The sequence below is a fragment of the Orcinus orca genome, chromosome X, assembly GCF_937001465.1.
Source record: "Orcinus orca chromosome X, mOrcOrc1.1, whole genome shotgun sequence".
Classification (NCBI taxonomy): Eukaryota; Metazoa; Chordata; class Mammalia; order Artiodactyla; family Delphinidae; genus Orcinus; species Orcinus orca.
The window spans coordinates 3,591,315-3,610,276 of record NC_064580.1 but is presented as its reverse complement, the minus strand read 5'-3'; the positions used below and the strand labels follow the sequence as shown (position 1 = coordinate 3,610,276).

At 39.9% G+C, this 18,962-nt stretch overlaps 1 protein-coding gene across 4 annotated transcripts in view; it reads left to right on the top strand.

Annotated features, from left to right (window-relative positions):
* Window positions 1-18,962, top strand: part of NLGN4X (neuroligin 4 X-linked) — a 346,761-nt gene that overhangs the window by 313,590 nt on the left and 14,209 nt on the right. For all 4 annotated transcript variants that reach the window (XM_033420238.2, XM_033420242.2, XM_033420244.2 and 1 more), the window contains one exon: window positions 15,997-16,182. In XM_033420238.2, coding sequence (XP_033276129.1) covers window positions 15,997-16,182 — 186 coding nt within the window. The remainder of the gene's footprint in view (window positions 1-15,996; window positions 16,183-18,962) is intronic.

The window sequence follows — 18,962 nt, the reverse complement described above, 5'->3', positions numbered from 1 at the left end:
AATTTAAAAAAATCTCTACCACTGGGGATTAGGCACGAGCATTTCTTAAAAGATCTCTAGATGTTTAACACGGGCAGGGAGGGTAGAGAAGAAAAATCATTTAACCCAGTTTACCAGGTACCCAATATGGAGCCAGGGCAAGGAGGGTGATTACAGAAAATCTAGATGAGAATCAGCTAGTTTTCTTATAAAAATAACTCATTATTAATCAACTGTTTGGTGTTACCCTAGGCTTTTAAAATAATATGAGGGTTTACCCACAGACCTAACTCAAGAAGCCAGAAATATTGGTAATTGAAAGAAACACAAATAAAATGAATTTGTTAATTATAAGGTGTTTTGGGTAAAAATGTTAGGCGTTATTTGAAGTTTCTATTTAAACGTGATGGTCAATTAAATTTTTTTTTCGATTTTATTCCTTCCCTTGAAAGCATTTCAGTGTGTAAGAGTGTAGAATGTAGCTATGGGAAAAAAATGTAATGGGATCGACATAATGGGATCTTTCTTGGAAACTGAACATTGTGCCACATTTCAGTGTCATGCTTTTGAAAATTAGCCGCCATGATTCCACATTCAGCAAATTGCTGTGGATAGAGAAGCATCTTGGCTGACCCAAGACCTCACTAGGTTGGGGAATAGTAGTTGCTTTTTAAACCAATCTTGGATAATTAGACGAAAAGTATTCTGTTTTCCATCATTTGCTGTTTTCTCTCTTAAAGTAAACGCATTTCACAGTTGCTTGACTTACGTAAATGTAGATTACAAAACAACGTCCACAGTAACAACAAAATAATGTGAAGGGGTCGGACAAGTTGAGTGCTACGGTGGACGTTTTGAAGGACTCTTCATTGGAGAAATGGATGTTCAGATCTCTTAGCCAGCAAGGGCGTGTTACGGAACCAAAATTGAGTCCACTTGCCTGACATGCAGTAAAGCCAGTTTACTGATACCAGGTTGCGGTGAAGGAAAGTACATTGTTTGTTGCAGGTGCCAAGCAAGGATGGGCATCTCATGCTCAAAAGACCTGAACTCCCTGGTGGATTTTAGACAAGGCTTTCTTTTTATCAATTTTTATTGGAGTATAGTTGCTTTACAATGTTATGTTAGTTTCTACTGTATAGCAAAGTGAATCAGCTATACATATACATATAGCCCCTCCTTTTTAGATTCCCTTCCCATTTAGGTCACCACAGAGCATTGAGTAGAGCTCCCTGTGCTATACAGTAGGTTCTCATTAGTTATCTGTTTTATACATAGTAGTGTATATAGAATCAGTCCAATCTCCCAATTCATCCTGCCCCCCTTCCCCCCCCCCTTAGTATCCATAAGTTTGTTCCCTACGTCTGTGTCTCTATTTCTGCTTTGCAGATAAGTTGGTCTGTACCATTTTTCTAGGTTCCACATATAAGCAATATTATACGATATTTGTTTTTCTCTTTCTGACTTACTTCACTCTGTATAACAGTCTCTAGGTCCATCCACGTCTCCGCCAATGACACTATTTCGTTTCTTTTTGTGGCTGAGTAATATTCCATTGTACATATGCACCACATCTTCTTTATCCATTCCTCTGTTGATGGACATTTAGGTTGCTTCCATGTCCTGGCTACTGTAAATAGAGAAGGCTTTTTAAAGGCAGCATTAGAAGTGTGGGTTGCAGAGTATGTGATCAGCCTGTGCACAGTTCTCTGATTGGTTGACAGGTAACAGGGTGATGTTTCAGAAATCTCAATCGTCAACCCTCTGGTTCCAGCAGGTCTGGGGTCTGCGTGCTGGTGGGCAGCATGCAGTGAACTTCTTCCGCCTGGTGGAGGTTTCAGTATCTGCAAAACAGCTCAGAGGACGTGGCTCAGAATATGATCTGTAGTCCTTGAGGAACCAAAGGTCCTTGACTTTGTGTAATGGCTAAACTATTATTATTTTTTTGTCTTGCTTGACTGTTTTCCTTTGTTTCTCTATTTTCTCACTTCTCTGATTAAATTTGCTCTTTGAAGGCCTAGGAGGCTAACGCTTTTTTGCAAATAAGACTCAGGGGATATCAGGGAGGGATCTGTCCCTGGGCAGGTCCCACAAGGTCCTGCTGGGTTTCAGCCGGTAGTGGTGTCTCAGACTGATTTGCTGCTATAATAAAATACCACAGACTGGGTGACTTATAAAAAGGAGACGTGTATTTCCCATAGTTCTGGAGGCTGGAAAATGTGGGTTCCAGAGTGGTCGAGTTCTGGGGGTGAGGGAGGACCCTCTCTCCGGGTGCAGACTTCTTGAAGTCGTATCCTCGCATGGCTAGTTCTCTGGGGTGTCTTTTATAAGGACGTAAATCCCATTCATGGGGGCTCCAACCTCACGACCTCATCATCTCCCAAAGACCCTACCACTTAATACCATCACATTGGGGGTTAAGATTTCAACATATGAATTTGAGGGGAACAAAAAGATCCATTCCATCATTGCAGGTGGGAATGGTAGGGGGTGGCATTGGTCATTAATAGAGATATCACACCTACTTAAGCAGCCTTAGCCCAATGTGTAGGTAACACATCTTATGGACACGTGACTCCGTGGGACCTACTGCCTCATAGTTAGAGAGTTTCTCTTTGGGATGATGAAAAGTTTTGCAGAAAGGCAGTGGTGGTGGTTGAACATCATTGTGAATGTAATTAATCCCATTGAATTGTACACTTAGAAATGATTAGAACATCAAAATGTATAGGGATACACACACACATATGTATGTATGTTCACTTGATTTCACTCAATTTAAGGACTGTTTGAGGAGGCAACATCAGAATATAGTACCCCATGCATTTTTTTCCCAAAAATGAGAGTCCAGATTCCATCTAGAGACACAAAAGGAACAGAGACTTCCTGGTACTTGAGTTGAGCATAAAATTGGTCACAACTTCTGGCAGATGAAGCAAAAAGGAAAGAGAGAGAGACATGCTCGGTTCCAGGATTTTTGTGTCTGGGTAGAGAGAACTTTTCCCTTTTCTTCCTGCCTCTTCATGAAGAGCAGTTATAGGGTTGCTGATAAAAGAGGAGGCGGTGAGGGAAGGTTCCATGCCCTTTTTTCTTGCCGAGGCTGGCAGGTTCACAGGTGACATTAAAAATAACATTCCAAAGTTTGCAGTGACCTCCCTGACCAGAGACTCTGCCCCTTATATTGTGACTGCCAACACTCTTGAACCTAGAAAAAACGAAAGGAGAGGAAACATTTTCTCCATTAAGCTTCAGCGAGAAAATATCCCTCCAGAAGCATTTTAGACTTCTGACCTCCAAAACTGTAAGATAAGAAATATGTGTGTAGGGAGTTCCCTGATGGTCCAGCGGTTAAGACTGCACGCTTCCACTGCAGGGGGCACAGGTTTGATCCCTGGTCGGGGAACTAAGATCCCACATGGCGCGGCCAAAAAATAATTAATTAAAAATCATATTTTAAAATGAAAAATAAATTTAAGAAAGAAGGTAATAAAAAAAGACATGTGTGTGTATTAAACCACTAGGTTGGTGGTAATTTGTTACAGCAGCAATAGGAGACTCATACTACACACATTATTTAGTTTTTATTTATGTTCTATCTACACACAGTAGAATATGAGTTTCAGGTGGTCAAAGATCTAGTTTTATCCCCTTCATAAATGGTGGCTTTCTCTTCACCATAAGGCCAAGCAGTGCCTGGAATATTCCAGATACCCATGAAGTTCTGTTGAATGAACTGTCAGTTAACCCCATGTGCTTGTTAATATTTAATCTTTATTACATTTTCATTATCTTAAAATCTGTACTTTTCCCACCGTCGACTCCAGTTCTGGTTCTGCTTTTCGGCCACTGCAAGGTAAATGATCATTTGTTGAACCCAAGGGTCATGGTCAATATTTAATGGACCAAAGGTGGCTCTTTGTGCCTTCTGTGTATGAGAGAGTTGACGTTTTTGACTCTGGAGAACTGCTTTGTTGAAGCACAAGTTTGTGAGGTATAAAAAGTTCTTAAATAGAAAAGTGGCACAGTTAGAGTTGTTTAACATCTAATCTGTAAGAACAGAGAGTTATCTTCTTCTTGAGATGAATTTGCCCATATCGGTGTCGTTCTGTGACCCATTTAGTGTTTTTTGTTATGTTAGTTCTTTCAGGGAGGAGGCTTAATTCCTAACATCCAAATTTCTCAGTAAAGCCTTGCCTGCATCTCCGTGTGCCCCTAGGAAGGAGTTATCAAAAATGACAATGGCGGGGTGGGATAGGGAGGGTGGGAGGGAGGGAGACGCAAGAGGGAAGACATATGGGAACATATGTATATGTATAACTGATTCACTTTGTTATAAAGCAGAAACTAACACACCATTGTAAAGCAATTATACCCCAATAAAGATGTTAAAAAAAATGACAATGGCAGTTATAACAATAAATATTCGTACAGTAAGAGAGACAGTGGGATTCTATAACTGCTCACAAATCAAAAGTCTGTCCTATTTCGTGGACACAGAATTGCAAAATCTCATCTCAAGCACTTGGTGAAATCCTCTTCCAATTTGAAAGCATTCCGTTTCAAAATTAGCTACCGTTTGGGGTCTTGTAAGAAGAAAAGGTACTTTAATGGGGCTTAGAAGAGGCGTCCCAGGTATGCATTGTGGTCAAGGACAACAGGAGTTTGAGAGTCATGGGCATGTGAACCAGCCATCCTTGGAAAGAAAAATAGCAGAAATGTCCCCAAAACACTGATATTAGGAGAGTTATAATATATAGTAACTGAGAACAAGGCAAAGAGCATGGTCAAAGCATTCAACTAAAGGGACAGTTTTCGTGTGTGATACACGGATGGTAGATACACACTCATTGCTGGGAAATATCACCTTCTTTCTTCAATAACCTTTCCGAACTGAAACTAAACACCCTATTGGGATTTTAGCTCTTTTATAGGTCATTCTATTCACTTGTTGCTAATGTGTTATATCCTCTAAGATCGTCCCAGTGGTTTTCTTAATTAAAACAGTCTTCTTTTTTTTTTCTACAATGTTGTATTAGTTTCAGGTGTACAGCAAAGTGATTCAGTTACATATATGTTTTTCATATTCTTTTCCATTATAGGTTATTACAAGGCATTGAGTAGAGTTCCCTGTGCTCTACAGTAGGACCTGTTGTTTATCTATTTTATATATAATAGTGTGGATATGTTAATCCCAAACTCCTAATTTATCTCCACCCCCCTTTCCCCTTTGGTAACTATAAGTTTGTTATGTATGTTTGTGAGTTTATTTCTGTTTTGTAAATAAATGCTTTTGTATCCGTTTTTTTACATTCCACGTATAAGTGACATCGTATGTATTTGTCTTTGTCTGAGTTACTTCACTCAGTATGATCATCTCTAGGTCCATCCGTGTTGCTTTAAGTGGCATTATTTCATTCTTTTATATGGGTGAGTAGTATTCCATTGTATATCTATACCACATCTTCTTTATCCATTCTCCCAAGGCAATAGAAATAAAAACAAAAGTAAACAGATGGGACCTAATCAGACTTTTGCCCAGCAAAGGAAACCATCAACAAACAGTCTTCTTAATCACGTTCCACGTTTCCCAGAGAAAACCAGCGTTGGAAAGCTTGGGAATATTTCTGGACACAGAAAACGTTATGTGAGTTAGTAGACATCGCTGACGTTTGATAGAGATGAAAATGAATGTGTGTTTTTTTATTACATTCAGTTGTTGTGATCATGTTATGGATAAATGAGAACAAATCTGATTAATTCTTGTCTGCCCACAGACGATATCCAACAGTAAATACTAGGAAACCCCACTACCATCAAGCTTGTTTTGCAATTGAGGATAGAACAGAGGAGCCTACTTTAAATTTGTTCACTTTAAGAGGAATTATCCAAATCATGTTTCACATTTGTCACATAGAGGTGTATGTCATCTTCTTTTTCTTAAATGCAATTTACAGTGCCCTGAATACCATATAGGTACTAAATATATATCTTATGTATGTTTCATAAATATATTGTGTTGGCAGAAAGTATGACTTTCAATCCTAATAGGTTTTAAAATATTCTTATTATATCTTATATACTAATGATGAAAAATCTGAAAGTGAAATCAAGAAAACACTCCCATTTACCATTGCAACAAAAAGAATAAAATATCTAGGAATAAACCTACCTAAGGAGACAAAAGACCTGTATGCAGAAAACTATAAGACACTGATGAAAGAAATTAAGGATGATACAAATAGATGGAGAGATATACCATGTTCTTGCATTGGAAGAACCAACATTGTGAAAATGACTCTACTACCCAAAGCAATCTATAGATTCAATGCAATCCCTATCAAACTACCACTGGCATTTTTCACAGAACTAGAACAAAAAATTTCGCAATTTGTATGGAAACACAAAAGACCCCGAATAGCCAAAACAATCTTGAGAACGAAAAAAGGAGCTGGAGGAGTCAGGCTCCCCGACTTCAGACTATACTACAAAGCTACAGTAATCAAGACAGTATGGTACTGGCACAAAAACAGAAAGATAGATCAACGGAACAGGATAGAAAGCCCAGAGATAAACCCACGCACATATGGACACCTTATCTTTGATAAAGGTGGCAGGAATGTACAGTGGAGAAAGGACAGCCTCTTCAATAAATGGTGCTGGGAAAACTGGACAGGTATATGTAAAAGTATGAGATTAGGTCACTCCCTAACACCATACACAAAAATAAGCTCAAAATGGATTAAAGACCTAAATGTAAGGCCAGAAACTATCAAACTCTTAGAAGAAAACATAAGCAGAACACACTATGACATAAATCACAGCAAGATCCTTTCTGACCCAGCTCCTAGAGTAATGGAAATAAAAACAACAATAAACAAATGGGACCTAATGAAACTTCAAAGCTTTTGCACAGCAAAGGAAACCATAAACAAGACCAAAAGACAACCCTCAGAATGGGAGAAAATATTTGCAAATGAAGCAACTGACAAAGGATTAATCTCCAAAATTTACAAGCAGCTCATGCAGCTCAATAACAAAAAAACAAACAACCCAATCCAAAAATGGGCAGAAGACCTAAATAGACATTTCTCCAAAGAAGATATACAGAATGCCAACAAACACATGAAAGAATGCTCAACATCATTAATCATTAGAGAAATGCAAATCAAAACTACAATGAGATATCATCTCACACCAGTCAGAATGGCCATCATCAAAAAATCTAGAAACAATAAATGCTGGAGAGGGTGTGGAGAAAAGGGAACACTCTTGCACTGCTGGTGGGAATGTGAATTGGTTCAGCCACTATGGAGAACAGTATGGAAGTTCCTTAAAAAACTACAAACAGAATTACCATATGACCCAGCAATCCCACTATTGGGCATATACCCTGAGAAAACCAAAATTCAAGAAGAGTCATGTACCAAAATGTTCATTGCAGCTCTATTTACAACAGCCCGGGGATGGAAACAACCTAAGTGCCCATCATCAGATGAATGGATAAAGAAGATGTGGCACATATATACAATGGAATATTACTCAGCCTTAATAAGAAACGAAATTGAGCTATTTGTAATGAGGTGAATGGACCTAGAGTCTGTCATACAGAGTGAAGTAAGTCAGAAAGAAAAAGACAAATACCGTATGCTAACACATATATATGGAATTTAAGAAAAAAAAATGTCATGAAGAACCTAGGAGTAAGACAGGAATAAAGACGCAGACCTACTGGAGAACGGACTTGAGGATATGGGGAGGGGGAAGGGTGAGCTGTGACAGGGCGAGAGAGGGTCATGGACATATACACACTAACAAACATAGTAAGGTAGATAGCTAGTGGGCAGCAGCCGCATGGCACAGGGATATTGGCTCGGTGCTTTGTGACCGCCTGGAGGGGTGAGATAGGGAGGGTGCGAGGGAGGGAGACGCAAGAGGGAAGACATATGGGAACATATGTGTATGTATAACTGATTCACTTTGTTGTAAAGCAGAAACTAACACACCATTGTAAAGCAATTATACCCCAATAAAGATGTTTAAAAAAAAACCAAACAAACAAATTGAAGCTCACAAATGGAAAAAAAGGTTTTGTGTAAGTTTTTAAAGTATCTATGGAAATCCACTCTAGTGTATCATAGTCCCTCAGCTTTCAGCACATTACTTGGGTCATTGTGGCATATCATAAATGTTGTTTGAATAAGCAACTCCATAATTTTCCCAGCATGAATAAACCTGCGATATATATTTTGCATTGCCTTTCTCTTTAGACTTTAAGCACCTCATTAAAACTCAATAAACAGACTGTAAAGAAATATCTGTCACCTTCACGCACAATTATTCACCAGCCACATTTGCAGTCAGAGAGCACATGAGGTTGATCATCTGCATAATCTTAAAGACAAAGTCTAAGTAGACCAGTAATCCATGTTCCCTACGGACCCATTTTATCTATCAACAGATGCCTCTCCTCACTTGCTATATGTAGGTGAAACAGAAATAAATGGCAGTGTTTCTCGTATCAAGGAAATCAGCCTAGCTGGTGACCGTTTTTAAACACACACTGTCCATCAGACACAGTGCAGTTAGTTCCCCAAGCTATGTTATGTGCTGGACACTTACTCTTCTCCATTCCACAGCTGAGAAGAATGAAGCTTTGAGATCTTTTATTTTTTTTCAATATTTTTTATTGAAGAATAGTTGATTTACAGTGTGTTAATTTCTGCTGCACAGCAAAACGATTCAGTTATACACACATAGACATTCTTTTTCATATTCTTTTCCATTATGGTTTATCACAGGATATTGAATATAGTTCCCTGTGCTGTACAGTAGGACCTTGTTGTTTATCCATCCTATATATACTAGTTTGCATCTGCTAACCCCAAACTCCCAATCCATCCCTCCCCCACCCCCTCCCCCGTGGCAACCACAAGTCTGTTCTCTGTGTCTGTGAGTCTGTTTCTGTTTTGTAAATATATTCATTTGTGTCATATTTTAGATTCCACAAATAAATGATATCATATGGTATTTGTCTTTCTCTGTCTGACTTACTTCACTTAGTATGATCATCTCTAGGTCCGTCCATGATGTTTCAAATGGCATTATTTCCTTCTTTATGGCTGAGTAGTAGTATCCCGTTGTATACATGTACCTCATCTTCTTTATCCATTCATCTGTCGATGGACACTTAGGTTGCTTCCATCTCTTGGCTATTGTAAATAGTGCTGCAGTGAACATTGGGGTGCATGTATCTTTTTGAATTATGGTTTTGTCTGGATATATGCCCAGGAGTGGGATTGCTGGATCATATGGTAGCTCTGTCTTTAGTTTTCTGAGGAACGTCCATACTGTTTTCCACAGTGGCTGCACCAACTTACATTCCCGCCAACAGTGCAGGAGGGTTCCCTTTTCTCCACACCCTCTCCAGCATTTATTGCTTTAGACTTTTTGATGATGGCCATTCTGACTGGTGTGAGGTGATACCTCATTGTAGTTTTGATTTGTATTTCTCTAATGATTAGTGATGTTGAACACCTTTTCATGTGCTTCTTGGCCATCTGTCTGTCTTCTTTGGAGAAATGTCTGTTTAGGTCTGCTGCCCGTTTTTTGACTGGGTTGTTTGTTTTTTGTTGTTGTTGAGTTGTATGAGCTGTTTGTTTACCTTGGAAATTAAGCTCCTTGTCAGTCACATCATTTGCCAGTATTTTCTCCCATTCTGTAAGTCATCAAACTTACAAGTTTTTGCACGGTAAAGGAAACCATAAGCAAAATGAAAAGGGCTCTGAAATCTTGCGTAATATGCCCGAGGCTTTCCTGTAGACTCAAATCCGAGGCTGACTTGACTGATTCCAGTACAAGCAATAACCGGGCTACGGACCTGCGGGCAGATACCCTTCCTAGAGAGTGGTCAGTTCTATCATAGAAGCTCACTTAAAGCAATTTACTGACTTGAGAGAATTGAGACCCTTAGGAAAATGTTGAAAAGGGACCCGCATTGGTGGAGGGAAAGAGAGAAAATGGCAGTGCCTGTATCTGCAGGTGATTCCTGCCTAAGGGGTTGGACCAGGGAGGTGACAGAGCTGGTCTCCGGGTGGCACTGTACCCCATGGGCAAATAGTGGGGCTGCATATGAGGCCACATCTACAGGAGGAAGACAGCTTTCAGGATCCCAGCAGTCCTGTAAAGAATATCCTAGGAAGAGATGGAGAAGAGTGAATATACAAAGGCAAAGAGAGAGAGAAAGGCCGGGCATATCCCAGGGGGCAGTTACGTGTAATGTGGTAGATTTGTAGGCTAAAGGGCGTGTGTAGAGCATGTCCAGAGATGTAGAGATGGGACCACAGGGAATGGCCCTGGATATCCCACTAATGCATTTGACTTTAAAACAAGCTTGCTCTGTGTGTGTGTGTGTGTGTGTGTGTGTGTGTGTGTGTGTGTGTGTGTGTGTGTGATTGCTAAAAAAGCAGTTACAAGTTGGAAGGAAAAGCACACATATTTAAAATTAAGTGTGAAAATCACCTGTAGCTGCCTTCCTATAGAGAAATGCTACGAACTGCTTGATTTCCTTTCGGAGTTTGTATTTCACACACCCATTTGATGATGTTCATAAAAATCGGATCATAAGACCCAGTATTCAGCAACTCACGGTTTTCTGTGAAGAGAACTTGGATGTGGTTCTGTGTTTACACATTTAAATACTCTGTATCATTTTATACACACAAAGTGCCTCCCATTATATGGATTCAGCCAACAGAATTCCTGCAACAGATCTCCTGTTCATGGACGTTGAGATTCCTGTCATCCTTATTTTCAAAATTATAATCAATAAGAATTGATTGGATTCCTACATGACTATTTCTTTTTGTAGATCCTTGCATGACTTATTTCTGTACCTCCAGATAGAGATGTTTTATAGAAAAAGCATTTATGGAAATAGAACTGGTGGGTCAAAGGGGTTCAGATTTCCATTTTCATGAGTTTTGTCAATTTGTATACGTTGGGGAGCGCCATGATTAGATTGATACTGTAGAAGTGCACTGGAAGCAGCACGGTTGAGGCAATGAACTGGAGCTCTTATCTCGGACTCTGCGGGTGCAGAATCCCGGGAGTGATGAGGTATGTGAGCTATTCAAGAAATCAGACCAAAAGGATCTGGGAGCCGGTAGAGCTTGAGTCATCAACAAATCCGGAGAAATGATCAAGGATCAGGTTATTTTTTTATTATTATTATTTTGTTTTTTTGTGGTACACGGGCGTCTCACCACCGTGGCCTCTCCCGTTGCGGAGCACAGGCTCCGGACGCGCAGACTCAGCGGCCATGGCTCACGGGCCCAGCCGCTCCGTGGCATGTGGGATCCTCCCGGACCGCGGCATGAACCCGTGTCCCTTGCATCAGCAGGCGGACTCTCAACCACTGCGCCACCAGGGAAGCCCCAAGGATGAGGTTTTGAACCAAAAAGAATCTAAAGTTGGTTCAAAGGGGGTTTGGTTCCAGACTGGCTGTTGCCAAATTTTCATCATCATGAAACACGTTTACCAATTATCTTCACCTTTTCATTGGCGTTGTGTAATAAACAGACTGTTTATCACTTTGTATTTTGTTTCCAGAATCTAACTGGTTTTAGTTCTATGAATCCATATAATTTCAACTAAAGTACTTTAAGACCTCTGTGCAGCCTCATTCTAAATCATTCTGTGGGGATAGAATATACTTTATGAAAACAGTGCAGGGAATCCCACTAATAACATCATGGGCCCCAGGTTTGGAAACCTGTGCTGTAGAAATCATGGGTCCTTCATAAGCGTGTTCGATTCATTCTACTGACATTGGAGATAGCTCTGTGTGATACTGAGCTGATGATGAGATACCATAGAAGCAGCATCAGTTATGACTCGTGTCATTTTTAAGTAGAATGAAAACTAAAAACAGACACGATTTCAATTAACTTTGCCTATCACGCCTGCAGAGTTTGAATGTATACCCCCCCTTCCCTCTCATCCTATCCTTTAGAATCTGTGCCCTTTTGTTAAGTCATAAATGGTTTTCCAATAAGAAAACTTCCCTTTCACCTTGTAATAAACACACCCAGGGAGTAATTTCCTGTAAACATCCAAGAATATAGATGTGCATTTATTGGCCTGTTTTTCACATTTCTACCTCTGCTGTAATTCTCATTACACAGGTTTCTGTTTGGGCTCATTTGTGTGACCTAAAGTAAATCCTGTCTCTTCTCATTGAAACAATTTCATTTAAACATTTGCTTTTACTCCATTAACTTAAATATTGTGTGTACGAATACACACACTCTCTCAAAGACACACGCACACTCAAATACACACACACACACATATATATGTGTGTATGTATATATATATGTGTATATGTGTGTGTGTGTGTGTGTGTGTATATATATATATATGTCTGCACACATATATATACAAATATGAGGGAGGGATTCTGATATAATAAAGGCTAGTGATTTGCTGTATTTTGCAAATGCTCCTGCTACTGCAAAGGAACCAAATAATCAAAATAGGTCATTATGCAAACGTATACATATATATGCACGCATACATAGAATTCTTTTAGAAATATAGTTGAGACCCTAGATTAATTCTGCGAATTACAGGTGAATACATACCCTGAAAACATAAAAGATATTTTTCTATATTCACTTAGTAAGTATTGTCTGTGTAATGGTCATCAAAAAAATGCCTACTGTGCTTATGTAATGAATTATTTCCTAAGAGGTAAAGTCCTCTGTGGCGTTAAAGTCATGTTAAAACGAACCAAAATCCAGCCACATCTGACCCCTCTGGGTTTCTTACTGTTGACCTGAAGTGGACGGAAAACCACGTGGTCCGGAATCATTCTCCTAATCCCCTGCAATTCAGATGAACGAGAACCATTTAGATCATGTTTAGCTATGTTAAAACACTGAAACGTTCTATTCTAGAGCAATATTAAGACCAAATACAACGTACGTTATATTCATTTCATTCAACCTGCAGGTGGGAAATGGGATTTGGGGTTTTTAAACATCTTTTCCATGAACCAAGTTTTAAAATAACCGCACAGCCACTCAGCACATGCCGTGTATTTTGTTCCTTCCACTACTTTGAATGAAACTCAGCATCAATCTCGTCATTAATCTGTGTGAATTCAAATGGTCTCCTTTGTGCGTCTCTTTCGTTGTTCAGTTGTGTGTGGGGAGTGGTAACGGCTTACTGCTTTACAAGCTTCAGTTCAGAGACAGTAAATCTCAAAAACCAATGTTTCGTCAGCTGAAATGCTGAGAGGATTTGGGGTCCAAGAATGTTGGTCCATGAAAGGAGCTGTTTGTTTAAAATCACTGGCGTTAGCCAGTCAAAGAAAGTTATCTGCTCATCTGGGAAACTGACTTCTGCGGACGCTCGATGTTTGGTAATGTGTGTGTTTGTTTCCCAGTTGATACCCTGCTATCATGTTGTTGTTCATACAGTTCCACGCTAGGAAACCCACACACATCCTCTGTCTGGGTTATATCGAACACCGTGTTTTGACAGTCAGAATCGGAAAGGAATATGCGGTCATAGGGAACATAAAATGACTTGCATTCATTCTGTCCCTGCAGTGGGGACTCTGACCTGCTTGTCATTTCAATTTTTAAAAAGAACCAAAAAAAGAAAAAAAAAAAAGCAATCCCTGGATGTTGCAATAAATGAAGATTCCACGGCAGACGCTATGGAAACACCAGCTTCCAAAAAACCCACGTTCCTTTGCTCAAGTTCAGAGACACGTGGAGAGCTGTTTCCCTCAGGACTTTTGAAAGGCGAGCAGAATTGCCAAGATCAAGGCTTTCCATGGGCTGCTCTTAGGAGAAGTCAGATTTGCCAGGGTACGGAAGATTAATGAGCCCGCCGTTGGAGAGGTTTTACAAGTCATATATTCCTGGGGACGGAGGGGCTCTGATTTCATAAAGCCTCGCGATTTACCATCTGTTGCAAATCCTCCCCATAAACAGTAACCGACTAGGTCATTCCGTGAGAGCAGAGAGTAGGAGGGAGGTGGGCAGAGGAGGGATGAGTTAAAAACAGAACAGTTCTGCCAGAAAATTCCTGGAGCCTTTAGAAATGAACCACCTCCTTCCTGAATGCGGGAAGAGAGGCTTGTCTTACGGTTCTTACACGGCACCCAGGCTGCCATTATAAGCCCGTTCCGTCCATAAAAGTTGGGTGAAAGAGGCTTTTCTCCCAAGCAGGGCGTGATTCATTTTATGAGAAAGAATGTAAAACGTAAGAGGGATGAATGTGGAGGCCGCATAACATTTCACGGGCATGAAACACTAATTAGTAATTGCTCATTAAACAAGGAGGGCCTGGAAACATCTGAACACCCCCTCTCATCATAGCTAATCTCACATCCATCCCCAGGAACCTAGGAGGGGAGTGGGTTTGTGCGATATGCCCTAAATGTACAACCTGGCAGTTGTCATCTTGCATCTACCTGTAGGGCTAGGCCACCGTGAGTCCCGATTATTGTGATTTTAGCATAACAGCAACAATAACCCTTCCCACAGGTACTCAGGCAGGCTCTGGAAGGGAAGCCTCATTCTCCTCAGTAGGTGTAAGATCTCATCCTTTATGATTTTGCTTTAGGTTTTGAGAAGCTGGTACTCCGAGGGCCTCTTGAATTGCTGTCAGCTTTGCTCAGGGATGTGTTTGAAGGCATCGGTTCCCATTTCTGTTATTTTAGGGCTTGGATCAGTCTGTCTTCATAGAAACACCGCGGCTGCTTTCCATGGTGATTGAATAAGCATTCGTTGAAACGGGTGAACGTCATGACCCTTGGAATAAAGAAATGGTGCAGAAAGGAAAAATATCATAATTGGGGATCTGGTGTAGGGGCACGTAGGAATGGGAAGTGGGGGAAAAAAAAAAACAAAACAACTTTTTATGACTTTTTTTTTCCCCAGAAGGCTTATTCAAGACAGATTTGGACATAAAGTTGGATTAAAGTTTGTGCAAGTATTTAAGCTTGGAGAATGCTTTATAAAATATTGATAGTTTTGAATCTGAGTGGGAGAGTGTCTCTTCCACACAAATGCCCTCAAACATCAGAGGAAAACAGAGTTTCCAGGTCAAGATCATTTTGCAGTGTGAGAGGAACAGGGAATGAGATAGATCTCGAAAACTGATCACGTTGCCACAATTTAATGCCCGCATTGCCTTATTTGCAGCTTTTAAAAAAGGAAGAATTTAGAATCTGTTGCCTTGAGTGAAATCTAATTGCTTAATTTACAGAATCCTCCTATTTTTTAAAATGAAATGTACCAGCCCATGCTATTTCGGGGACAGTTGGGGAGATTTGAATATGCACTGGCTTTTGGCCGAAATTAAAGAATTATAAGTTTCTGCATGTAACTGTGATATCTTCCTTATATAGAAAAATAGAGATGCATCCTAAACGATTTAAGTGTGGCATGACATGATGGGTATAATTTACTTTGAAATTTAAGCATTAAAAGGAGTTAAATGAAAATATTATTGAGGAATTCAATGGGGAAAAGCAAACCTATACTGGTTTTATATACAGTGCACACAGTCTTATACACAGATGCCAACACACACACTGTTTTGCCCTGAAAAACTTCTTTTAGGAGTCTTTTTTGTTTTCCCAAGGAAAACCAACATAGACACAGGAGTGATAACTTAAATCTGGTAAAGTGTATAGGTTTCTGATATTGTCGTGTATTGTAAATATTTTAGATTCATTTCACCTTATATGTTAACCCCATACAAACCCCCAGATGAGACACTTTATTATAGTGTCAGAAGAAACAAAAACCATTGTAACTCTTATTTACATAATATACTCCTTTCTGCCATGGAAAAGGTGCGCTACACTGTTGCTTCTCATTTATAGGAAGGAAAAGTAAAGAATGAACAAGGTAAACCGTGGAACGTCTTTCCAGATAGCAGCGATGTTGACGTATATTTTGTAGGTGACAACCCCAAATATCTTGCGTTTTTTCGCAGGGTTTTTAAGTACCGGCGACCAGGCGGCCAAAGGCAACTACGGGCTCCTGGATCAGATCCAAGCATTACGTTGGATTGAGGAGAATGTCGGGGCCTTCGGTGGGGATCCCAAGAGAGTGACCATCTTCGGCTCCGGCGCGGGTGCTTCTTGTGTCAGCCTCTTGACCTTGTCTCACTATTCAGAAGGTAAGAAAAGCATCCCCACAGTGCGCAGGGAACCCTGGGACCCAGAAATGAACCCATATTGAATTCTTATTCAAGGCGCATACAGGGTGGCCACAGTCTCTATTGAAACCTCCACAGAAAATCCCCCAAATGACATGCGTGCTCATCCTCTTCTCTTAACTCAGCTTGCTTTCTGATTTTTTTAAATTGAGGTATGATTGACATACACCATTAGATCAGTTTCAGGTGTACAACATAAGATTCGCTGTTGGTATACAGTGCAAAACAGTCACCACGGGAAGTCCAGTGAACACCTGTCACCATTTAGTTACAAATTTTTTTCCTTCTGATGAGAATTCTAAGATCTCCTCTCCTAGCCACTTTTAAGTACGCAGTACAGTATTATTAACTATCCTAACGATATATTTTTCTCACTTAGACTTCTGGCAAAGAGCGTTGCTTACAATAATCGGAGGCAAATGACTTCTTTAGAAATGCCTACACCCTGCTTTTGCCTGTCTGAGTTTATTTGGACAACTTTAAATTTTATTAACTACAATTTTCATCTTGGGAGAAGAAATAGGAAAGGGAATCAGTATGTGGACGGTGGTTACAGAGTTTTAGATTTCGTGATAAACAAACAAAGCTTGTAGCCATATGGTTATAAAGTCACGTCTTTGATGCAAAGTAATTCAGGTTGATTCCCTCTGGTCCATTGGTGATGGGGGTTCCCAGCAATACCAGATGAGAGATTTTTAGAAGAAAAATCAACAGAAATTGGGTGCAGTGGGCCTGGAGGCACCTTAATAACTTCCTGGCTCTCCCTTCAAAAATGGAACAAAAATAAAAACAAAACAAGAAGGTGCAGTCCTGGGGCACTTTGGCAAGTACAAGTGAATATTCATAATAACAGTCGAAATCGTCAAGGTCGTGTTATGTTCCCTTCTGTGTCATTGGTTGGTTTAAGGATTTACCACATCTATTTGAACCATTTTTATGAAAAGCACCTGAAACTTTAAAGGAATTATTTTTCTTTAAAGAGTCTTATATTATCTTTCTTTAAAGTACCCTAAACATGTTAAAAAAAAAAAAAAAAAGAAAAAGAAAAAAAAGGAAAAAAGGAAGTATCATCGTGCCGTATGACAGCATCCCATTGTTTTCCTCTCTTCCTACACATCGTGGACAAGTTGCTGACTCTTTCTGATTGCTTCATTAGCAAGATATGATTGACGACGATTTTTAAGTCTTGTGAAGTCTGAATTTCTTGACTCTTTATTTGGTCATGGCTGAGGAGAGGTAGAATGAAAAGCTTATGTTTGTATTAACCCTTTATTAAAAAAGGAAAAGCGAGTAAATTAGATAATTAGTGATAACGATCCCCATAGCGTTTTAGAAAATACCTGTATTTTCCCATTTCTCAATGGATATAATCATGATTCTCCATTTACAATAGTCAGGACCAACTCTAGCAGTAATCAAACACATGTCAGCCAAAACTAATGGGGGAAGAGTGTTAATTCCTTAAATCAATAGATCAGAAATGAATATGGTAATGCTTTGCATCATTTCTGCAAAGTAGCTCTCTAAAATCAACCCAGCAATAGAATCAAGAATCAATGAACATACCCAGACTGTTGGCCTTAGGAATTTCACTTGTCGTGATATAACTTAATGAAGTCAACATACACATGGGAAAAAGGTGTTTTCATGGAGTTTTCTACCACAGCATTCTCATAGCAAAGAATGAAAGGAAAAGTTACAAGACCAGAAAGACAAGAACATTGTGAATGACACGTGCATTTACTCAAAGGAACAATAATTTGTTTTAAGAATTGTGCTTAAGATATGCATTAACCTGGGAGACATGATATGAAGAGCTCGTTCAGCAAACCATCACCTTGGCCGGGTACCACATTCCCTTTTGACCCTGTCATGGACAGGGATGCCATTCCAAGCAACTCTCAGATCCTGATGGAGCAGGGGGGAGTTCCTTAATTATGACATCAGTATACTATGCAGATACGGGACACAGTTATACACAACAGACCAAAGGGAGGGAAAGCACCAAGAAGGAATGATACTAAAAATATTAAAGTATCTCCTATTTTATAGTATGAATTATAGGTGACTTTTTCTTTAATTTTTCAAGTTTTATCCCAGATTGTATTACTTGCCTACCAAAACATACACACACACACACACACACACACACACACACACACATGGCTACCTCAGTCACGGCCAACAGTTATGACACAGAGAGAAAATGTGTAACTTCCAGCAACATTTTTCTAATTCTGGTTGTCTTCATTTATGAATCTTTTAATAGATCCAATATGGACATCATTTCCTTAAGGTGCTTTAAAACATTCACCTTGAGAGCCAGACACACAAGTCAGTACATTTCCAACGGAATGGTAAACGTTGGGAAATTGGCCCCAAGGGAGCTAGATGATGTGTCGGGCAAAGCGAGATCGTTTTAAGCAGCTCATTCTTGTGTGTCATCAGCAGGCAATCCTCTAGTCTTCAGAATCACATCCTCCTGATTGCAGTCATGTTTCCTTCATCCCTGATTGCTTGTATGGCCTTAAACATCGACAGGGCACGGATTTCTGGACTCCCCGCTGAATGCTTTTATTCTCCCAGTGACTTACGAGGCGTCAGAGCTAGATCATGCTGGAGTTCAAGGAAGCGGCAGGAAGAGATAAGGAATAGAACACCATGATCTTATGGCCTTCCGTCTCATACTGGAGCAGTTAAAAATAGACTTTTGTTTACTTCTGGACATCCACATACTAGAC